Here is a 26,308-nt window from a genome sequence, read left to right on the forward strand (position 1 = left end):
ACAGTTACCGCATACTTATCGCTTGTGTAATTATATTGAATGCTAATTGATACATTATTTCGATGTCCCAAAAATAAATAAATACATAAATGAATAAACTAGATAAATGTCCAAGTATCCACACGAGTATTTAGACAGGCGAAGATATAATCTAAGTAGAGCTCATTTTCAAATTCTTCTCTATATTTGAGTTTTTAAGTAAACAAATAAATCTTGATATGTGTTCAGGCCTAAAACATAAATTAATGTAAAACCAATTACTGATTAGTTTTAATATAAATTATACAAGATATTACTTTCACAATGTGCTGGGAAAACTCGAATCTATCGTATCAAACATTCCTAATTCTTTAGGTAAAGGCAAGCATTCTGTCTTTTACATCATGACATATCTTATGATCTTTTCTTCCCATTAACACGAGGGAATAAAGTGCTCCTGTTTGCGCATAGCCTCTGGCATTGTAATATCTTCTAGGCATATGAGTTATGAGGTTTCACTCAAGTGTTCGTATGTGAAATTTAGTCGCTTATAATTTGCAACAAGTTAAATCTCAAGCGAAGGTAAAATTATTCTATATTCGGGATAGTTAGTAGTAATTAGTAGTAGATTTAGTTTAATAATTTCTTACTAATACATCTGCCGCGATAACTAAGAATGCAGTAATCGCAAAATGGCGGTTTTGAGATAAACGCGGGAAAGACATTTTTACATATTTGAGGAAGATGTTTATATTTTATAGCCCTTGAAATCTATTAATAAAATTGGAAAAAATACAAGCTTTACAAAGATAATTATCTTATATTTCATAAATTAGTATATCCATTAATAATGCGTATTATTGCGTTGAGGTTTAGCATCAGGCCATGTGAAAATCACAGGACACTAAGTCTAAATACAGTACTTGCGCTCATTACTGCATTATGTTCTAGCGCATGTTGATTACTGCGTTATTTTTTAGTATTTGATACAGGTTTTTAATGTCCGGGGCTAAGTAGATGTACACATAATATCTTCTCACTTTTACACAGATTTAAAAAAAATGCTCTACGGTTGAAACCTACTGCGGATTTGTAGAAGAAAATTAAGTTTTATTAAAACAACATTTATTTTAACATCAGTTAAACTGACATGTACATGACTTAAAAAAAAACAGCGCGCAGGAGCAGCACACGTGCCGCAAGTCTCACTTCACCGAACGACGACGACGCAGAGATTTGCTTCAACAAAACGCAGCACTGTATCGTACGGTTACGATCTCGCGAAATTTTACCTGTGCTTTTACTACACACAAATGCAGTAATGTGGAGAACTGCGTTTTGACGTAGCAATTGGTCTACAGACACTAGAATAAAATTCTACAGTAATGGCTATTACTGCACTTTGTTTTAGGGTATCTTAACAAGAACTGCATTATTTTTTAGCACATGTTTAATACGGCGCTTTTTCTTATCATTGATATAGTTTTCATGTAAGTACTGCAAAAATCGTTAGCTAAAAAACATACTTCCGGGTACTTTTTTTATGAAATTATTTTTCATGTTAATAAACCCCTTGGGATCCCATTTCTTGCAAAAAGTAAAAATCCCAAAAATGTCGATTACTGCATTCTTTGTTATCAGGACAGACATACTACTAAGAAAAATATTGTTCAAACAAGTAAGTGCAAAAGTGTGTTTTAATCAAACATACCTACTACAATTTAATTTGCCTAATATGTAGTTAGTAGTAGAGTCAGTTTAATATTTTCTTACTACCTAATACATAACGGTGCATTTAGATCAAACGAGCTCATTCTAACCCCACTATGCCAATTTATTTTAGTGTAAACAGGCGTAGAGCATTCTTTCGTTGTTCTTAGTGCATTTGAAAATATTCTATTGCAATGTTCTAATACTGAACAACACTGAATACGGGTTTTCGTTTACACTAAAAGATCACAAAAGAATGCTCTTGATCTATGTTCGTTTGATATAAATGCACCGTAATACAAAGCACACTATTGTTCAAACTAATAAATAATTAAAGCATTACAATATTGTATTTTAATAAACATACACGTTCCAGTGCTAGTAATAATTTATAATCCTTGAAGTCAATGTATGGGACAGATGCATTTACATCTGCTTCTAATCGTTATTTGCAATTCGGCATTCTATTTATAATAACTTGATTATAAATTGAATTTCAATGCAATATAGTGTAGGTATTCATTTATATACATAGTTGTTTTATAGTAGTTACAACAATTAGGTTTGGTTACACTATAATAGAAGTTAAAGTTAAGATTAATGTCAAATTTAACAATAACATAACCGTTATTGCTAATAATAATGTGTTACACCAAGTACTTTTAACATAGTAAAGTTATCAGAGTTGCAAGTGAATTGAAATCTTTTTCTATACTTGACGTTTCTGACAGTTATAACTTAAACCGGTGTTTGAGGTTATAGTAATAATAATTATGACGTCGCCTATAAAATTGTCAAATGGTGCAACTCGTATTTTCCCTATCCGTTAACTTAACATGTTTTTTATTTGATATTTAGTAATTTATAGCATTCAAATGCTTTAAAATTGGTTTTATGAAAAATTCGATCACGAGGCGGGATTCGAACCCGCGTCTTTCGCCATTCCGTGGAAACACTTTGACCTCTCGGCTTCCTACTTTGTGATCGAATTTTTTATATTCTTAAATAACTCAGGCCCCGGAACCACAATAGAAAATCTATTGTGTCTGGGCCGCTTTGGGCTCAATGGGTTAAAAGTTTATGTTTGTTATTAGTAAAGTAACATGGTACCAGTCTTAATATTGATTAAAAGCACAGGTGTACGTAGCACGCGTCTGCTATCAAATGTTTAGGCTGGTTGCAGAGCTTGACCGACCGTCAGTGCGTACCGTCGCGTCGGTCCTGACCAAGAAGCTTATATCTAATACACTGGAGATTTCGGTATGAGCATTGACGTGTAACAAGAAAATATTGCCCAGTTCATGTTTTTTATCACTTTCACACCTAACTTGGTATTGCCACTGTTAATACGAAGTTTTCCCAAGGCTACTATGTATGCTGTAATATTCTGTGCAAAAGGTTAGTTTTTGTACATGAGTTTGTTGATAAATTGCCAAAAACGTCATTCAGAAGCATTGTTGGATGAGACAATTATTATTTATGCTAAATAAAATAAGTATCTGAACCAATTATTAAAAAGCGATACTCCCTGATTATGGGTAGTCACCATAATAAAATTGTAGCAACTCTCACTTTGTCAATATGGCATGTGTGTCAAAAAAATTGCGTCGCTTCGAATATTTAAGTTAATATTGTTGCTTATTTAATGAATATTTTCCGAATATAATGAATGCATTGTATTGTGCAAAATTGCAGAAGTGTTTGGATACCAAATTCTGGCATAGAATTTCACAGGCAAGTGTATATTTACGTTATTTACAATATTCCTCAATACTCCTGCATTTACCTGTTTAGAATCATTTCAATGGCAAAAATTGTCTAATTTAGCATCATTTTAGTAAGCAGTCATGTTAAATTTGTTATTTCCCCAATACTTTATCATTTTTCAACAAGTTTTCAATAAACAAATTTAACAAGTAAGGTAACCATGATGACGAGTTTTTATGGATAGCGAGGAGAATATATTGTAATAACAATATTATGATGAAAATTTAGAACACCATTTTAAAGATTGTTACTAGTAATGAAACAACACACGACATCGGTGTTGCACTCACATGTAGTTATAAGATTGTTCGTTTTTACATTGAAAGGAGATTGCCCAAGTGACTATGGCACTTGGTATCGCAATCAAACTTATTGTGTCAAGATGAAATATAGCTCAATTTGAAGCTTGATGTTAGTACTTTTAGAAACGATTAAAGTTTTTATGTAAATAAGCCGCAGTTCACGACAATAAAAATAAAACAAAAGTTTTATTCAACGCTTCAAAAAAATACTTTATCGAGTTTTAACTAACGATGAACGTTAAGTTTTACATTTATTACATAGGTAATATTTTAATTTACAAGATAAATGTGAAAAGTAAATCGTAATAAACATTATTTCAAAATAAATAACGTCGAACAATGCGTCGAACACATTCATTCAACTATGAGATATGACGCAGGACGCTTGCAAGAGAGATAGATATATGTGTCAAAACAAAAACTTTTACTTTTATTTCTATTTATTCGGTATAATTACGACTTAATAGTGATAAATATGATCATTATAAATACAAATAGGAATTAACAATATCACGAACACGTGACACAAGTAGTATTTTACCGATTCCATACGTGGTCATACATGTTTCAAAAGAATAACTTTTACTATTATTTCAATTTATCCGGTATAATTAAGACTTAATATTGATACATATGACCATTATAAATAAAAATAGGAATTAACAATATCACGAATACGTGGCACAACTAAAATTTTACCGATACCACCCGTGGTCATTCTCCTTTATAGTTTTTTAACTTACCTTATATTTTTTTGTTTTACGTATTTCAGCTTTCCAAAAAGTAAAATAAAAAGAAATATATGTGCCCATCAAGGTTACTGAGGATTACGACCCAGAAAAAAATACCTTTTGAAAAATAAACATTGTAAAGTTAGCTGAAATTTGTGCAAGGCAGCTAAACAGTTTTTCTTTGATGATTTTGGCTTGAAATTGACCAGTCGAAGCAACGCGTTTAAAAAGAAGATCTGAGTAGCTTACAATTTGGTAAACAGCATCTGATGCAAAACACAACTTTCCTCTATTTACAAAGGATGTTAATGCTATATATCGGTTCATATCCAAGCTTTGTAGCCAAAAGTTTTTTAAAACTATCATTCTATACCAATTAAAATTGTATGTACCTATAAAGTATGACCATAATATTATAATATAAATACTGTTAAAAATATACCTATGTCGTTATTATTTATAGACCATGATTTTTAGTTTTTTCTATTTTGAAAAATCCTGAATTTACAAACCAGCGTGGTCACTCAACAGAAAGAGACAAAAAACATGACTGACGTCATTCTAGGTCATATTTTCTTGTTACAAGTTAATGATCATAGTGCAATCTCCAGTGTATTAGATATAAGCTTCTTGGTCCTGACGATACGCATCAACAATTGTATGACTATGACACTAATGCGCATGACAATTATACGCGTGCGTATGGTCGGTCTAGCTATGAACGGTTTTATGAATTTCCATACATATGACAAGCGCAACTGACGTACGCACTGATGGTCGGTCAAGCTCTGCAACCAGCCTTATACATGGGTTTGTAAACTGTGTGGGTCTTTGTTTTAGTTAGGTCCTTTACCTGTGATGTTTGTACAATTAAAACGTTCAAAGCGGACGTTTTTGATTAGCATAAGTTGTTTATTATGAATAGGCTTTCGAATTGTGGTGGAATCTATACATATATAATAAATCTGTAGAAGGGTCAATTCTGTACATTGAAAATATTGAAAATATAAATAGCAGGGGGTGTTACTGGATCGATACCAAACCCATACATGTGATTAACAAAATTTTTGTCTGTCTGTCTGTGAAAAATACGTAGAAAAAATTTTTAATTTTTCCGCGCGGACGGAGTCGCAGGCGGAAGCTAGTAGAACATAATACATTTAGTATAACTGAAATGAACTTGGAAGGAATTACGCATTGATGACCTATTTCCAGTTAAATAGTGTTTTTGGATTATTGTAATAATTTTCTTATACTTTAACCTCTAATATAGTAATGAAGACAATTGGCCAAGATATGAGCGTGGAAAGAAGGTCTCCAGACACATTTGCATTCAGCCTTAAAGCCCTGTCCTACGTGTTGCCGAAAAAGAATTTGTTTCTCTGCATTGCGTCTCAACCAGTATACATATATTTATATATTGTAGGTATAGAGACTGGCAGTAATCTCTATATTTAAGGAGTTTCATTGACATGTTGCCCTATCTATTTATTTGAACAAAATATTTATACTCTACTTTTGTAGAGTTTTTTTTTTATTAATATAATCTACTTTCTACACGAGATTTTAAGTGCATGTAGCAGGTATATTAAAATCTTTAATTGTTACACTTAGTTTTAATAGGTAGCTATATAATTATAATACCTATAGGTAGTGTAAATATTTATACACTAAATTTAAAATTGGTAAGTTAGGATGCACACTTTTCTTAATTTAAATTTATGTTATTATTATTTTGCTACATAGCTACATATTATGTACCTAGTTCATTTGTTATTAGTATGTCGGTTATTTAGAATATTAGGTCGGTAACTGCTTGCAGAGTTTTTATATAATACTTAAATTAGATAATTTTAATTAATATATTAACAGTACTAGAATTCTTTCATAATAATAAATTAGAAAATCTTAAAAATAAAATGCAATATAACGTCATGTGAGAGAATTTATTAGTTGTATCTGAAGTCAGGGTTTCCGTTAACTTTCTCTGAGTAGCTGAGTTTTCTAACACTATGATATATGAGTGTTGAAATGATGAATGATGTAGTTGCAGAATTTTATATTTTAAACGTGGTTTGTGGTTAGGTTCGTATTGATTCGGACACTTTACTTGCATCAAATATTTTATTTATTTATTGTAGAACTCTTTAAGAACTGTAATGTTGAACTCTAAATATAGTTTTAATATAATAATAAAAACTACACATACACTTTTTTGTAATCAATTTCATTATGTAACTGATGATCTTAATGATATTTATTTAATGATTAACAATTGCTTATATACCTATTAGTTCTGTTAGTTCTTTTTCCATTCTTAATTATATTTCATATAATATGTATCTTTTCTTTGCTACTTTAATATGATTTTATTTTTATTTATTATTTTATGCATTCAACAGGATGTGCAAAGTGGTCTCAAAAAATTGGGACTGGCGATGCTGACGCTGTCCATGCCGATCATCGATGACAAAAAGAAAGTCAGTAGCTCGATTGGGGCATGGTTCATGGAATTATGTGAATTTTCCTGCATCATTACTACGATTATACATCATTATGCCAATTTTCCTGTATCATTATCATGTTTATATATATCCTTATGTCATTTTTACCGCATAATTATTGTGGTAACATGTCATTATGCGATTTTTCTCTATCAATATCATGTTTATATATCATTATGTCAATTTTATCGCATCATTTATATGTTTAAATATCATTACGTCAATTTCATTATCGACATTTATCATTATCATTGTATATACCATTATTATGATATGGAATGCTTGTTTTATGGTATGCTTTTTTTTGTTTTCAAAATTTGAGTGTAAAACCGGTGTCTGGATGCTTGTGTTTTTCTGTTTGAGCCCTTTTTCGTTAATTGATGGAATGATTTTGAGTTTGAGTGTTTCAAAATTTATTTTGTAGGAATCTATAGATGCTGCTATAGGTAGATGATACTCAGCAGCAGCAGGGATCCTCTCACACACGGCCTTCGTTAGCAGGCCGTGTGGGGAATGTTGTTCAGGACGAATCGCCCTGTTTAGGTATTTGAGACACAGTTTGGCAGACTGTACCTGAGGTAGATGATACTGCTGACTGCTATTATTATTAAGTAGCATTTTTTTACCAAAGACAGTGCAAGGAGTTTAGTGGATAAGCTAATGGTAAGCGACAACTATCGTGGACCGTCCATGGACGAATATAATAGTACCTAAGTATCATATATAATTTAAGAGCGAAGCACTAAATATGACATCATTATGTATACATATTCAGTGTTTCGCTCTATAAAAATACATTGCGAAATGCAGCAAAGATGAAAAGTTCTTTGAAAGATAACTAGATAAAAACTATTCATATTTTCTATTAAAACGGAATAATAAATTGGCAAAGACACGAGCTACATTTAAAATCTGGTCTGTATTCATGAAAGTATGTGTTAAATATACATGAATGCACTCCAACTCTTGGACTAGGTTATTTATTTAGTTTTATTTCACATTGCAAGTGTTGTAAAATCTATTTTTATGGACCGTCTAGTCTAATGGAAAGATACAACTATTGAAACACGATATTATGTGTTTAGTATATACTGTTTTACGAGCGGTTGGGTTTCAGTGTCTTGGATTGATATTGATTGATGTAATTTAATTTTAATCTTTTTAACCGACTTCAAAAAAAAGGAGGAGGTTATCAATTCGGCCGGTATGTTTTTTTTTTTTTATGTATGTACACCGATTTCTCCGAGGTTTCTGAACCGATTTACGTGATTGTTTTTTTGTTCGATGCGGGATGGTGTCGAATTGGTCCCATAAAAATTTTATTCGGATAGGCCCAGTAGTTTTTATTTTATGAGCATTTTTGTCTGTAGGTATTTGTAAATTTTGCAAGTGCAACTTTGAAGTCGGTTGTTTTCAACGCAGTTATCACTTGTATTTAATGTGTTCATCTATGTATCGCAATTGTTGCCAAATGAAGGTATAGGTACGGTAAGGATGCTTATATTTAGGTGTTTTCCGATATGTTTGACACAACTAATAGCAGGCTTTGGAATATTACTATCTACTTATTCAGCGCATTGAAGAAATGCCAGGAACAAAATAAAATAATTTCTCCTTTCATTTCATTAACGAATCATTAATGATCAATAAATTATGTTTAACATATTGTATAATTTTCGTTATATATTTAAGCCTAGCTATCTGTGCATGCGATATTTTTTGTGATCAATGTTTTATATTTTTGAAAAAATATGTTATGACATAATATTGAAAATCAATCATGATAAAGAAAAAACTAAATAGCAGTCCTTGGGCAAGCTGAAGCTGCATCACATAGATTTCGAAGCCTAGCTATCTTAATGCATGCGATATTTTTGGCGATCTTTGTTTTATATATTTTTGAAAAAATAATTATGTTATGACATTATATTCAAAATCAATTATAGAAAAAATTAAAAAGCAGTCCTTGGGCAAGCTGCATCACATAGGTATATTTTACAAGTTCGTTGTTTGGAAGTTATAATATATTTTTTGGGACACCCTGTATTCATGTAAAAGATCTGTCCTACATAAACGACAGTCCTATTGGAAATAAAATTTTTCCGATAGAATTTTGGATGGCAATTAGTAACATCTGCATTCTGCAGTGTTCGATATTTCAACTTGAAAACCAATTCTCATCGTCCTTGTGAACTATTTCTTACAATGGTCTTAGTTTTAGGAGCTTTTGGCTTGGGAAATATTTAACTTGTACTTTTGGGTATATTACCCATCTGTTTTACTGGTCGATTTTCTTTAGAGACAAGTAAATGATCAACTTTAGGCAGGACTCTCCTGGACTAAGACATCTTTTTTTCTTCGTGACAATCTGGAATCGAGACCATCTCTCGTTAACTATTGTTCCACAGAATATCCTAATTCCTACTCATATTATAAATGCGAAAGTATGTGAGGATGGATGTTTGTTAATCTTTCGCAAATACTACTGAACGGATTAGAATGTAATTTGGTATGTAGGTGGCTGAAAACCCAGAAAAAGACATAGACTACTTTTTATCCCGCAAGTTCCACGGGAACGGGAACTATGCGGGTTTTTCTTTGAAAATGCGGGCGAAAATCTATTAGATAATAATATAGTTTATTCTATCACAAATTAAATGTATTGTCAACTAAAAGTATCAAAGTGTGACAATTTGTGGGTTGTTTAGCGCGGTCTGTGTTGGCATGTATGTGATACCTGTTAATTAAATCAACAGACAAGCGTGAAATTGTGAAAATTTAATAGACATCTCAAGGCCTTCGTTTGAATATATGATACTGTTTTAGTCCCTTGAGCCTACAACCCAAATAATCTTGGATAAGTAATACATTCGACAATTTTCTTAATAGGTATTATAAAAGTTGAAAGGGTTTCGCTGAAATTTTGTATTCCAACACTAATTAAAAGCGTAAATACTGGTTTATATCTAGGTATATTTTTATTTAGGCAGTTTGTATTAAAAATAAATATATTTATTAAAAAATAAGAAAAATAAAGGTTATCCGAACTATTGTAAAAATATTCTTGGTGAGCTTTCTCATTTAAAAACCTAATACTTAATGGGTACATACTTTTGAGTTTTGGTTATGACTATATATTATGTAAGCTTTAATCCTAATTTATTATATTACCTACTAAATATCGTATTTGCAATCTCTAATAGATAACGTTGATCATTCTATTGCAGGATGTTAAGCAAACTACAGGTACTGCTAATAACATACACAGTAGTTAGTGGTCAATAATTAGGCGCTATCTTTAGCGATTAAGCCCATCTTGATAAGAGATAACGGATAATCCAGTCAATAATAATTATCGTGTTTACCTCAAACGGGATTACAGTACTCAAAGGATTGATGGATAATGGACCCTCTTCACAATGGGCAGCGTTGGGCGAGTAGAGGCAATCACGATAGTGTAGTTGGCCTAAGGGTGCTTTACCACCAATAATATGCGAGGATGTGTATCGAGAATGTGTTTGTAAAGAATTAATCATATCACTCCACTTAGTTTGAAGCGTTTAGCGTTTGAATCGACGCTGTTGGTTATTTACAAACATATTCCTCGCACATTATTGATGGAACAGCAAAGGCAAATGTTTATTCAAACATCGACGATCATTTGTTGGGCCAATGCTGCCCATTGTGTAGAGAGCCCATAAGATGTAAAGCAAACCTGTCACTTGTAACAGCGATGGCTATATCTTACGTAAATCTATGGGATTGAATTTATGCGGGATCATGTTCGAGCCTGTTGATAAAAGTTGATTAGTTTTGCAAGTTTGTAAGCTTGCTGGTGAATGATGCCGCCGTTATTCGTGCTGATAAATATGCCATAAAATATCGTATCGAAGACTGTAATTAATTGATTAAAATGGTAACATATTTTTTATCATTTTTATTCTTTAAAAACGTAATAAATAGTTCGTTTTTTGGGTAAAGCCGTTCATTATTAATAAAAATTAATCGCCAAATGTGTTGCTAAGCGCAAAACTTGAGAACGACTGAACCAATTTCAATATTCAGATATTCCTTATAGTACGAGGAAGGTTCGTATGGAAAGAAAACGTAAACATAGCCGGGGCGATGTTAAAACTTATAAAATAATTAAATCCATTGTTCACCTTGTGGAAAATAAATCAATGAAGGCTTATGGAAATGATAAGATACTTACGATAAAACTAAAGTGCTTGACTATAAATTATTGTAGGCAGTAGCAAGCTACGTCACAGCTACGTTGTGTATGTAAGTTAATTAATTTAATGTTTAATGAGAGGACTGGATTGCAATATGTATTTAGGGATAATTACAAACTAAATCTCTATACCTACATATAAAAAATTCTCGTATCGCAATGTTAGCTATATACCTTCAAAACGGCTGGACCGATTCGATTTTGAGTGCCTATTGTTTAGATTTGAGAATCGGCCAACATCTTTTTTTTCATACTTCTAAGGTAAGGCAGAATAACGTTGATAGCTAGTACTCAAATTAAAATTATAGAGCATTGCATTTAGATAGAGATAATATTATTTTTGATATAAGATTAACATAGAAAATATAAAGAACATAGGCAAAAGATAATAATAATATTATGTTAAAATGACTAAGATATCTTTCAAAAGATAATAATTCTATCATAGAAAATATGCTCAGATTTGCATGTTTACGTCGTAATAATTGTAACATGCAATTGCAGTTCAATAATGTGACTAATATTATAATATTATTGGCTGTGCCCCGCGGTTTCACCTGCATTGCTCCGCTCTTGTTAGTCTTTAGGAGTTTAGGGTGATGACAAGCCTTTCTCGATAAATAGGCTATCTATCACCGAATAAAAATCGGATCAGTAGATCCTGAGATTAGCGCGTGCAAACAATCAAACTCTTCAGCTTTATAATATTAGTATAGATAGGCACATTACTATAGAAGTAAAAGAGCGAATATTTTTGAACATTCTACAAATATCAGCCATATCTGAACGTTTAAACGAAAAAGGTTTCGCATACAAATTGACTTCAGATTGTACAAGATATTATGAATTGAGAAAACGTGAACGAAAACTGGATACAAAAAATGTGTGCGTGTACTAGTACACACGTAAGAAGTGAAACTTCTTTATGACCTTATTTTTCAAAAAATAATTTACTATATGCAACTTTACAGAAATACGTCAATCACGCGTGGTAGGGACCACGCGTGATTGACGCAAGATTGACGTATTTCTGTGAATAAGAAAAAGATGGCGCGTAACGAAAAAATGTTACACTTAATTTTCCAACCCCGTTAAAGAAGTTTCACTTTAATAATTTTAGTTCATTTTTGTTTATCTTAAGTTTTAAACAAATTTAATACGATTTATGCAACATTAATATGATTGAATTAGATTTGTATAAAATGTTATTCAGCATTAGAAGTTCTGCTGACCTAGCGTTAGTTCTGGGTTATCATAATAATAATTTAAACGGTGTCAAAGAAAATAAAAATGTACGCAATCTCTCTGCATTGATCAATATACTTATATTATTATAAAGCTGAAGAGTTTTTAATTAATAATAATAATAATAATCTTTATTTCTTCCTTTTACAATACATATTATACATACAGGCAACATATACAAGGTGTAGAAGTTTGTTTGTTTGAACGCGCTAATCTAAGGAACTACTGGTCCAATTTGAAAAATTATATCGGTGTTAGATAGCCCATTTATCGAAGGCTTACCTACAGGCTATGTTATATCATCGCACTAAGACCAACAGGAGCCGAGCAATGCCGGTAAAACCGTGGGGCACAGCTAGTATTTTATACGTTGTCAACGATTCTATTATTATGCTATTTAATACAAAATATATAATTATAATTTCCTTTGTCGCTACGAAAATTGGTGATATGCCTCGGTGGGTTCATAAATTGTAGTTTACCCTTCTCTATAAATAGGAAATCCAAGGGATACATTGCCACCTTGGGAGAAATAGCTCGATATAAATGGGTATTAATTGATCTATTGTTTATGTTTTTTTTTATTAACAAATACGATGTAGTAATAGTAATGTGTATGTGTGTATGAAGTAGGTATATGTGTGTATAATAAATGGAAACAAATATTTATAATGGACTAGCTTACCACCCGCGGCTTCGCCCGCTTTCTCTAAAACGATTTAAGATTTAAACTATCCTATCTCTCAAGTTAGATCGAACTGCATATGGTGTGCGAATTTTATTATAATCGGTTAAGTGGTTTAGGATTCCATTGAGGACAAACATTGTGACACGAGATTTATATATATTAGAGATTAAGTATATTATACAAATTACAATTAGCAGATAAGTGTGCGTCTATCGCAGATAAAATAGATGAAAAAAGAGTGAAGAGAAATTAAATAGACTCACCTTACTACTGACGTGTAAATTATTTAAATAATATCATATTATACTAGTAATAATACCTACTCAAAAAAGTACTTACAACTGGGATAATTAACACTATGTCTTATAGTTTAATTAGAATCATAAATATTACACTCTCTCAATCCCATTTTATATAACAAATGGGGGCTTGTATTAAATAACCATAAAAGAGATCTAGGTCGTCCATGATAAAATTGGCGCCTTTTTGATAAAAAAGTAGATAAGAACAAGGACGGAATATTTCATCTGAATTCATATTTAAATCATGAATTTGCATCTTGCTCGTCTTGCGAATTAAATTCTAGATTAATTACTGCATTCTATGCATTTTATATCAGAGTCATTATAATTGAACTTGACTTATGAGCAGACTAACCATTAAAAAATGTTGTTTAATATCAAACATCACTACATAGTATAAAACAAAGTCGCTGTCGCTGCCTATATTTACCTATGTATGTCCTTAAATATTTAAAACTACGGATATAGATTTATTTTAATGAGTAGTTCAAGAGGAAGGTTTTACCATAAGTACTTAGTTAAACATTAGACAACGCGGGCGAAGCCGAGGCAGAAAGTTAGTACACATATTATGATATGTGAATCATGTGTATTTATGAATTTGTATTAATTGTTAGGTGAAACATTGCTAACGAAGAGGATAATAGATATGTCATAAATTATTCAGCATTTATAATGTAATGTACACTTGGAAAGGATTATCTCACGCAGTCCTTTGTGTATTCGTGAAATAGGCGTTTATAATATACGTATAATGTATGTACTTCCTACTGTTCCCTACTGAATTTTTTTTGCAGTCAGAATTCTTTTTGGGTGTTATATTTATTAAAATATGTAGTCCCCCGGCATTGCTGGTGCGTATGGGCGACGCAGTACACTTTCCATTAGGTGACCGGTGACGCGTGCTCTGTTGTCTCCTCTTATATAAAAAAAAAAGAATTTTAATACCACTTTTATGTAGAGATATGTAGTTGAATTGGCTATTACTATTACATTTTGAGTTTGATTAAGTTGTTTTGTACAAATTCACAACAAAATGGCTGATTGGATCTGCACTTTTATTTTAATTGCCACAAAAATTGGTTTCTGTTTGATCGGCACCAAACATTTGCGTAAGCACTTGAGTGGGCCGCATAAAGTAGACTAATTATTATTTTTTAAATTAAGCTTATTTTTATGACGAGTTATTGAAATGTGTACAAAAATCGCACATGTAATAGCCATACATGTTCGCTTAGAGACAGTGTCGTTTTACGTAATGTGAATCGTTTGCGCTAGTGGTCTAGTTGCGATACGACACCTCCAGAACTTGCCTGTGGTCTATCGCTCTCAAGCTGTGATAGGAGTTTTAAAAATTTATTTGGGCCTTGATCTAGGTATATATATATATACCTATTCTATGGTAAGTTGCATCCCTGTTTCATTGAGAGATTTTACTGTATGATTAAATTTCTCTATGATAGAGCTTAGCAATTTGATCATAATATATCTATTAAGGACCTATTTGATAGAGCCTCTATCAAATAGAGCCCTTAATAGATACAATTTCTAAAACAATTTAGAAAGATTTGATCCATGTTTTATCTATTGTAAAAATACATATGTACCTACATAGTTTGACACAAGTGTTGTAAATGTTTATTTCTACAGTATACGCTATCTTGTACATATTGTGTCGCAGTAATACGGCCAAATCTGTTATTTATTTATTTATTTATTTATTAGCCTTAATCAGACACAACAATAGTAAACAATATGTGCATTTAAAAACTTAATTAAGACTCTGATGAGTCGACATCGGCAGATTGGTCTGTTTGCCCTAATTTGGCAAAGGCCTAAATCTGTTATTTATTAGAGTGCAATTTAACCTGCTTATTTAGTCGACTTCAAAATAAGTGGAGGTACACTATGTTGCACTATCATATTTTTTTGTTTTATGTTATGGTAAGATTGAACTATTGACTTAATTAAAATTTAACAATTGTATATATTTGCGGGTAAGTATCATAATTAACAATAAGTCATTTTACCCGTTCGCTATGTGACTTCTCACACATATATTTACATACAAATTGTACTAGCTAGATGTTATGTGGTTTTCCTTGAAAATGTTCAGCTAAACGCGCCGCTTAATTACAGTGCTCTTGGAATGTTGCCAACTGAAATAAATATGTCGTTTTTGTTAACATATTTTGTAATACGCCGTTTATTGTGATAACTGCAACCGCGGTTGATAGTCAAACATTATTAGTGAATACAGCAAGTTGGAGATTCAAAATCAGTTCAGTAGTTGTCTGTTTGTAAAGGTGCGTATAAATTAACCCTTAAATTGATTTCGTCCGTTTTAAAGGACATAGTATTTACACACATGCTGGCGCTGTTATGGCAGAACTAAGCTTCGCTAATCGGTATATTGGGAAGGGACTAGCTATGTCCTTCGCGTACATGCAGGTTTTTTTACCAAAGCCATGTACAGTCGCGAATGGTGACCATTTGAAAATTGCAAAAAACGGATCTCTTGACTCTTCTGATAAAATTGATAATAACTGTAAGTATTTTGGCTATTTTGCTTATAATGTTATATTATTAGTTAGAATACGATTGTAAGTATAGTATTTTGACATAATTTTTACATATTTTACAATGTTTGGTATACAAATATTAGTTTATATACGATGTCCCATAAAACGGACGTTGACAACTTGGAGTATATACTAGGGTATTCTTCACATGCTCTATGAAACGGACGTTGCCAATACGGCCCTCCATTTTCAACGGAATCATTTTGATATATTTTTATCTATTTTTATTATATTTTACAAGAGCATGACTTGGCAATCAATAAAAAATTCCCTCGCTACCTCTGGCGGAAGCTGAAGAGTCTGGTGTTGAGTTGAGATGTCGATTTCGAAGGAAATGTAGACCTATAGGAGTGATTTCACTATGATAACAGTGTCAATCATTTACCCCCAGCACCATACCATCGGAATTATACGACATATTGATTTGAGACACAATGAAGACCCAAAAAGTCAGAATTTTTACCATCAACAAAATATTATTGCTGCAGAATTACAGCCATTACATGAGGTGCGAGATGAATCTTCCCTACTTCTCAGTAGTTCTTCATCATGTTACTTACCAGAAAAACCACCCAATGTTTGAAAATTTAAATATTACAAATTAAAAAACTGGCAGAAAATGGATATAATATATGCCAAAGAATCCAAAAAAGCGATTTAAATTTCCTGTTCGTTTTGGTACTTCAGGCATGGTATACGACTTCTTTGCATACGATGAAGCAAACACATTTCAATCTTTACAATATAAGAAATGGGAAGAGGACTTTCTTGGTGTATTAGATAAGTTCTCAGGCTATGTAATACTATTTCTATTCCAATTCTTAGCATATTCTTAGCCTGTGATTTTTAGTAGTGTCGTTTTTTAAAATCCATTATTTTTAACGACATCGTTAAAGTTTTAACCAACATTTTAAGACAGATGTTTGAAAAGCATATTCTAGATCGTCCATAATTATAATTTGATAATAATTTTGAATTACAGAGTTGAAAAAGTGCATTGTATTCATATACCACGGTTGCAGGAATAATGTGCAATGTCCGTTATATGTGACGGTTCGAACATGTACATATAATTGGCAATGTCCGTTTTATGTGACATAGTGAAAACAATAGAAAAAATTATTTTTTTTAATTATTTTTTTCATTTTCCTCTTTTCTATCCTAATTCCAATACATCCTCCAAATTTGGACATTATAAACACAAGTTATCTAGGGGTGACAATTTAAGGGTTAAGCGCGGCAGCCGCGCGAGTCAATTCGACCAGAGTTGACGTTCATTTGCTGCGCGAGCCAATATGTAGATATATTTTAAGTTGAACGTAGTTGCCGCGCGCGGCAGGCGATCCATCACGAACATCTCTTCTGTAGGACGCCAAAAGTGTAAAATTTTCTTTTTCAAGTCAGGAATGGGTATATCCATTTTCTTACTGATTTCTACCCACGCATCGTACCTCAGCAATTTATTATAGTATTGGGAGGGTTTGCTATTCCACAAAAATTCATTAGCGCCATACAATTGTATTAGTAAACGGTACTTTTCGTTGTCCATTTTTACGTATACGCCGCGCGAGCCGAATCACCAAAACTACAAACCGTCCACACGGCGCGCGAGCGAACGCCTGAAGCTCCTTTAGCCGGATCCACATTTGTAGCATTTCGGTGTATCGTATCTCCGTTGCGTGGCCTCGGCGCGTATCATGATCGCTAATTTGGACGCAAGATGATACCCGTTGATGATACATGCCGTATCTGATACGGCCCGATCCGCACTAACCGTGTATCATGATACACCTCGTATCTGATACGCGTATCACGATCGGTGGTATGGACGTATTTTGATACTGTATTACGATACGATATACGTGATACACCGCGAACCATCGTGTGTCGGTTTTTCCGCAATCATCAAAGAGGATACACATCGTATCGATCAAGTTTGGACGTGAATACAATTGATACGCGATCATTGCCTGTGTTCCCGCCATTTCGTGGTTTGTGAAAGAGGAGTAAACATTGAAGATGAGCTGGGATAACGAAAGTGTTGTAATGATACACTGACATGATACAGCATTTGATAAGTATGGACGCGTTTTTTTTTCAAGATACGGATTTATAATACCACATGGACAAATGAGGGTCCATATTTATGATACAAATACTATTGATCGTGATACGTCAAGATGCTACAAATGTGGACCCAGCCTTTGATGCGGTCTCAAAAACCGACAGTGAGCGGATCGCCCCGCGGCACGTTCGAGCGCGGCAATGTTCGCGTCGCCGCGCGCGGCGATCCCGTCTACATAGTGCGCGGCCGACGCGCGCGCCAATGTTCGATGGTTTGCCGCGCTTAGTTTATACGCGGCTTTACATTAATTTTATAGGTTCGTCAATCAATACATTTTTTTGATCTAGACTTTTTTTTGAATTGATCTTGACTTGTGAAATCCAAACTTCTCATTTTAGTAAAGATTATCATTTATTGCATTACTAATGATGCTTTTTGAAAAAAATTAAGGGGTTATATGAATAATAGCAATTAGCACGAATAAGGCAAATTGTGTGTGTTCAACAGACAAATAACCTACACTTTAATAATAAAATAAATAATAAGTTTATTTGATTATTTGTTTTGTACTGTTCAAAAAAAAAAACATTGAAATATTTCTTGTACTACTTTCAATAATATGAGCATATTATTACTTAATAATATGCTCCAAATATTCCATTCAGCCTCTAACCAGTTGGGTAATCAAATTAGACCAGCAGTTTACACGGTTGTCCCTTGATTAAACAAATTGTCTGATTATGGACCTCGTATTTACTTATGTTATCGTAGGACAGGCGAGGTAACTTTGTGGTGACGTCCTCATTTGAATAACTCGTTATTTTACTGAACCTTTCCGAAATTATGCCATTTGTATGATCCTTTATAGCGGATAGTAAAGGACTGAAATAACTTTATTTAAAATTATGAAAATGGAGCTGAGCTGTATCTTGGCTATTCGATTCGAACAGCGTTCTGTTCGATTCTGTTGGTATGAATAAAAGTTATTGTAGCGGATTTTCATAATTTCTACGTTATCGTTTTAATGCGTTTCTAATACTATTCTAAATTAGTAATAAGATCTTTTTAAATTGAAGTAAATTCAAAGTGAAAGGAAGTTTTTATAATTTCACTGAGGAAAATGATCGAAGAATCTTGCAATCGATATGGCTTGATTAGGCAAAAGTATAACTTCTTTGTTCATTCTTTTCTATTATTCGTTGTTACATCTCATTGCGTATTATATAATTTAGAACCAAATCCGCACTTCTTAATATTTGAGTACATTCCTAAGCCAATGACGTATGGAATCATCAATCTTCTCGCAAATTACCTTTTTGTTACCATTGTTTGCAAGTCAAGATGAAAGGAGAAGCGTTTAATAATGCAGTATGATGCCACGTTATTACTACATTCATTATGGCCCTGGTTGCGAGAGTGCTCCAAACTTCTAAGGGCTTACTAGATAGATGGGTTGTATCTACTTACATATAGTATTCGCTTACATGTTATACCTTTGTTCAGTTCGAGAGGTAATTTTAATACTTTAATGGCAAAGTTAATGAAAACTTCTAGATTGTTTTATGGTACAATGAAATTCAGTGTTTAAATACAGTTAATCCATACTTAGTATTATAAATGCGAAAGTAACTCTGTCCGTCTGTCTGTTACTCAATCACGCCTAAACTACTGAACCGATTTTCATGTAATTTGGTATGGAGATATTTTGATACCCGAGAAAAGACATAGGCTACTTTTTATTCCGGTAAAATGACGCATTCCCGCAAATCCCACGGGAAAAACCCGCATAGTTCCCGAACTATGCGGGTTTTTCTTTGACTGCGCGGGAGAAGCCGCGTGCGGAAACCTAGTTGTTAATATTTCTAGTACGTTTTTAAGATTGTAAATCTTATGAATAAAATCGCAATACATTGTTTTAACTATTGAGAAATCTATGACTCGTTTATTTGTCTCTATCCAGCTAAGCAATAAAGCAATTTTCCTTCAGTCACTTGTAATTTTTTTTTAATTAAGATCAGAATAGGGAAGAAGGATATGTAGGATATATAGCTATACTGAAATAAAAATCAAAGTTTACAATGGTTTATGGCGATCGGGGCTTGAATGCAGAAAAAGAATATACTTATAAACTAATTTTCTTACAAAGAAAATACATAGAATGATTCACAAACAAGTGTTACGTAATATACTAATATTATGTAACTTACATATGCATAGAATTCAGGTAACAATAGAACATAATGTTTTGTAGAGCTATATAAGAGAGCAAATGAAAAGGCTGACTGTTTACAGGAGTTCGGAACAAGTTTTAATACCTAGTACAAACTGGAATTTCCGTTGTCACGAAATCCGAACAATTTGTATGAACTTCAGAACTGTAGGAAATAAGCAAATATGACAGCGGCCATTTGTTACAGTTTAAAGTTGCTCTCGTGACAATGGAGTTTGGCGATGAGGTAGGAAAATATATTGTATAGAAAGATAAAGTACCTACGTACGGAAATGGCTTTGTTTTATTTGTTAAATATAATGAATATTCCGCTACATGATAATATATTACAATTGGTTTAGCACTATCAGAATTTGTAACGCTTAACGATTTTAATTTACTTTAAATGAAGCTTAAAGACAAGAATTTATTACTTATTCAATCTGTCGACGAAATTAAAAAAAAAAAAACAAAGGCCATAGAAAATTGTTCCAGCCTCAATTTTGTTAAAAATTGAGTTATTAACCCGTCTGTTGTGTATAATATTCACGAGTAGGTATGTTTATTATTAATATATGGTAATTATTCACAGATGAATTACCTATTACGCATAAAAGTGATGATATAACGTGAAAGATGTTTATTACTAAATGAAAATTTAGTGCGCGTAATTATGTATGTTTATTAATAAATGGATAAAATAGGTCAAGGACGTTCAGACAAGCATATTTTTGCGAAGGTACTCCCAGGCTATTTTTATTTTAACCGACTCTTTAACTATTACCGGCTTTTTCTTTGCTGAGATTTTTGTGGACATCATCATCTGGTGATCATGCCCGCTCATTGATTATAATATTTACGTTTTGAGTTTATTTGTTCTGAAAACTGTATTTTAAGATTAGAATTCAAGAAATAATTTCGCAAATAGTCTCTCTGGATAAAGGCTACATGCATCAAATTTGATACTGAATATTTGTAAAAGTTGCCTTTTATATAACAGTTAAATTTATTCATAAGTACACAGTTATTTCCCATAATAATATTGCTGATATAGTCATCATCATCATCATCATCATCAGCCCATATACGTTCCCACTGCTGGGACACGGGCCTCCTATGAGGGTACAGGCCATAATCCACCACGCTGGCCAAGTGCGTGTTGGCGGATGACACATGTCGTCGAACTTTTTTAATTCTTCGACATGTCGGTTTCCTCACGATGTTTTCCTTCACCGTTCGAGCAGTGGTGATGTTACAACATGCGCAGATAAATTGAAAAATCAATTTATTTCCTGCGCGCTCGCCTGGTCTCGAACCACGGACTTATCGATTCGAAGTCCGAGGTCTCACCACTGAGCCACCACTGCTCTAGTATAGTAATCAGATAATTTTAATTAGGTATCACAACAACAATAATAACTGGATTTATCATCGCAAAATCCACAGCCTATATTGCAAATACATAAGAAAACAAATATTATATCCCCTTATAGATACTACCATTTTATCAAAGAATAAACTTTGAATTGACGTATATATTTAATAACTATTTACTTCATGCCAAGGTTGTCACGTCGCGGCTTCGAGGATAGCTAACTGGGCCCAGTGTATGATGCGCCCGCGCATTTTGACTTCGTGTGTGTGATAGTGATAGTGGAAAGTGAATTTGACACTTTATAAATCATATTTATTATATTCATATTTTTCGTTTAAATGTTATTAATTGACCCGAAAACGCTTGAGGTACGGAATTGAAAATTATATTTATTTATTTAATTTATTGTAAATTATTTGATTGTATACAATTAATAGTATTGTGCGTGTTTATTATTTCTATTATATTTTTCTATTAAATTACACATATTTATCAATTATTTTTACTCTCACTTATATAGTTTTGTTGAATGTAAATTCTTGTAGAGTTAGTATAAATTACAATAGATACTTTGATGTTTGAACTGCATATCGAATTTGCAATTCAATACCTCGTTTGATGCTGACGCTACTATTTTATGTTTCATTCTCTGTTAAAAACTTCATGTATTTTACATGCCCTTTGTATCAGTTGAGTATTCTTTCTACACAATTTACTGTAAATATTTATGTATTTCGCTGCACAGTACTCATTAAAAGTCAATAATTATAAACGCATTAGTATCGTATTTTTATCTTAAATACTAATCCATATTTTGCTCTCCAATATATCTATAATTATATGTATGCATTGTAAACAGTAAAGTACTTATTTAGACTTCACGTCAAATGCCAGTAATACTGTCACAGTGTAAACGATTATCATACTGAAGTTGATATACTGTGAAAAGTAAATGTTGTGAATAGGTACGTGTTTGGTCTACGCGATGACGTCACTGGGTATACCGACAGAGGCTCCAGTGCATACGATATTGTTTACATCCGCGTATACACAAAGGCCAACTAATCCACCTAAGAAGGTACGTATTAGATTAAGAATTGGATATGCGCTTGGTAGATGTTCTGGTTTTCAAAGTTAAAAATTATTTATTGTAAAAATTATGTACTATGCATTCCACTCTACAATAAGTATACGTACCTAAAAATGAATAGGTAGAAGGGTAGCACGGTGGAGCGACGATATACGTAGTGTTGCTGGTACTCAATGGCGGCGAAAACTGTAGACCGAGCTCTATGGCGTGCCTTAGGAGAGGCCTATGTCCAACAGTGGACGGAAAAAGGCTGAAGAGAGAGAGGGAGAGAGAGAATCATAAAACTGAAGAATAATAGACGGAAGGAATTGAAAAAGTTTCTAAGCAAAGCTAAAAGAAACAGCGTTACATTCTGGCGTTACGAATAATGATGAAATGAGTTGTATCAATTCGTTAGTAAAATATAGAGTTTCAAGTTATACATTGAAAAAAAAAGTTATGTACGAAAATCTACTACGAATTCATTTAAACGAACAGCGAGACTACGTTTTTAGGAAATTGTCAAAGTAACAACGCGTAGGTTTATGAAAATACGTCAGAGATACAAAATTGTAGCGACAAACAAGCATCAATTTGTCTAGACGCTATAAAGGCATTTTTATGTTTTTTTTTATACAAAAAAACTTACGTAATCACTATGTTATATCATGTAGGGCTATAAATAAAAGAGTTACTCAGCCGTTATTCTATTTATAAATTGTTCCCATGAATTAGGAATAGGTTTCTTATTCAAGCGTCTTCGCTTTATGTGCAAATGATAAGTATACACGTAGCTTCCTTTCTTTTTAGGTAGGTGTTAGTACCATTTTAATAAATGTATTACTTCTTATTTTTCTTACTTCTTACTAGGTAGGTAAATAGTTCAATATAAATTATAAATCCATATATCTCTTGAAATAGTCTAAAATTTGCTAATAAACCCGTAGAAAGGACGATACGTAGACGACGCTATGTAGAGCTTATTGTTTGCTTCATGCCTTTCCATACAAGATACCTAATGAAAAAAGAAAAGTATTATTTTTAAAGATATGTTCAATCACCGGTATTTTTGACATAATATGTAAATGATACCAAGTACATCGGTCCTCTAGTTAATTAACAAATTGATAATTTAACAAAATTGTTAACAATTATATTCGTAAATTATCCTTTACCCTAGAGACACAATCAACAATACGAAATAGAATTAGTATTGACGAGAACTACCCCTGATCCCTGATGTCTATAGCAGTATTATTGCTAGTGTGGAAAAAAGAGAGCGCTAGAGGTCGTCTAGCGCCATCACTTTCTCACGAAATAATACTGCTTTTAGACAACATGATAACCCAGTCTACATTATGGAAATTTAACATAACTGCCGAAATGTGTACAGGTAAGGTAACCTAGTAATTATGTAAGCCTTCGGGGTGTACCTACCCACAGAACTGTACCTACCCTTGATGTTGTAGTAATGTTAGAATCTTCTAGTAGATTATAATTAATAATATTATATTAGGTATGCATATTATTAATGTGTCAGAATATGTTAAGGATTGAGACAAGCCCTTTTACAAGTACTTAGTTTACTAGGTACGATTATATATGTACTTATATTTTTATACATTTTGTTTGACCTATATAAGTGCTGTTAATTTCTAAGATAATTTTACTATTTAATATGTTATCCATTTCAATGGTCATTTTATAACATCTACAAATTTGATAAAATACAAACAAAGTTTTAGAAGTTTCAAATTTTGAAGGCTTTTTATTTGACTACGCAAGCCCATCGAAGGATTTTTAGTCACTGTATGAAAACAACAAGAACAAAGTACCTACCTATAGACGATAAATATGTAGTTAAATATTTACCGTGAAAGTTGTTCAGCAAAATTTGTATTTCATAAAATGTAAAGGATAAAGTAGGTACCTATACTAAGTACATAGTATACAATGTAAACGAATAATATCAGATTCAACACGTGACGTCATCGCGAACATACGTATAAAATCGAGTGCTTATAGATTTAAAAGATCTTGTGATAAACAGACTGCGTAGTGTATTTTATGTTAAATAGATTCAATCCGTTATGACGTTTTTACAGTAGGATTTACGACCGGTAAATGTAAACTTGTTTTATTTTTATCTGAAGGTATGTTATGGAAGTGAGGATCTTTTGACGATGGTTCTTTTTGAAGATTGGGACTATATATTAGTGCAATGTTGAAGAAGACTAGGTATATTAGGTTAATTTATGTATTGTATTCGACTTTATGTTGTTGGGTCAAGAACTAATTTTGAACAAATCATCATATATCAAAACGAAAAGAAGACAGTACCACTAGAACCATTTCATATAAGATAAATAAAACTTTTGTAAGCTTACGGCCGGTTTCTGAATTGTGTATTTGAAGTTATGAACGTCTTAAAACATACTTAAATGCGTCTTAAATATTTTCTTGTATCCAACTTTCTCAAACCTTATGCAAATAAAGAAATTTATTTATATTTATTTATTTATAATGAATTTTCAATTCAGAAACTGGCTGTACTAAAAGGATATAGATGTGTCGTGTGTTCATGGCTTCCTACCACTTCTCTCAACCGATGCGATGTCGTTAGCGAAATGTATAATACTCTATCACATACACCTCTGACCTCTTACCCTTTTATTTTAGTATTTCATCAAAAACGTGCGTTATCTGGTCGTAAAAGCACAACTTGGTACTATATTAAATTCTGATGGTGGTAGGATTCAAGTCAAATTCAATCTCTTTTTAGTTTTTATCGAAAGTTTTCAGGTCTTATATAATTCACAAATATTTTTATACGTTTTAAATATTTCGCCTATACAAATATAAAATGATTATAAATATGTATATTTCAACATATTATGGTAAAGGCAAGGCCCATAGTGCGTGTCATATTTTATTATTAGACGTGAACGAAGCAATTTTTTCAAGCGTGTTATTGCTTTTTTACGATTGCATTGAAATTGATCACGTAAATGTTCCGCGGATTGGACACTTGTTGAATACATACATAAATATATGTAAGTATTAGGATGTAGAACCTAGCCCTGTTCCTTTGGGTTAAACAATTGTTTATGTTATGTGTTTATTTTAAGTTTCTTATTGTCTTGAAAATAAAATGTTCTCTATTGTTCTATATAGGTAATGTATAGGTACCTATTCTATCAATTCCAATTGTGAAATATAGAGTATTTATTCTCTAGTTTCGTCCGGTGCATTTACATCAAACGAACATAGAGTTGAAACCACGGATTGAAACTAGGTAGGCAAGAGCATTCTTTCGTGATCTTTTAGTGCAAACGAAAACTCGTGTTACCTACCTACGTCCTACACTACCTACACTACTACTTACCTACACACACGCTCTTTTTTTTCGATAAATCTAACCCATCTTTTATTTCTCACCGGAAAGTATATTTATACATGTTTATACTTAGTGAAAATTATTATTTTGAAGATTCAATTTAATACACTAAAAATTGCTTATTAAATAGGTAAGCTTTTCTCACGCTA

At 32.4% G+C, this 26,308-nt stretch overlaps 2 protein-coding genes across 11 annotated transcripts in view; one reads left to right on the plus strand and one right to left on the minus strand.

The window, feature by feature from the left end:
- LOC123698832 (transmembrane protein 214) overlaps positions 1-26,308 on the minus strand; it is a 196,704-nt gene that overhangs the window by 155,417 nt on the left and 14,979 nt on the right. The window lies entirely within an intron of this gene.
- LOC123698829 (transient receptor potential cation channel trpm) overlaps positions 1-26,308 on the plus strand; it is a 225,688-nt gene that overhangs the window by 9,107 nt on the left and 190,273 nt on the right. For 8 of the 10 annotated variants that reach the window (XM_045645592.1, XM_045645595.1, XM_045645593.1 and 5 more), the window contains exon 2: positions 6,892-6,969. The exons of 1 other annotated variant lie outside the window; for it this stretch is intronic. In XM_045645592.1, coding sequence (XP_045501548.1) covers positions 6,892-6,969 — 78 coding nt within the window. Of the gene's footprint in view, positions 1-6,891; positions 6,970-21,970; positions 22,062-22,658; positions 22,772-26,308 lie in introns of those variants that run through there. One more of the 10 variants, XM_045645597.1, reaches the window with a different exon arrangement.

This window comes from Colias croceus, chromosome 17 (assembly GCF_905220415.1).
Source record: "Colias croceus chromosome 17, ilColCroc2.1".
Lineage (NCBI taxonomy): Eukaryota > Metazoa > Arthropoda > Insecta > Lepidoptera > Pieridae > Colias > Colias croceus.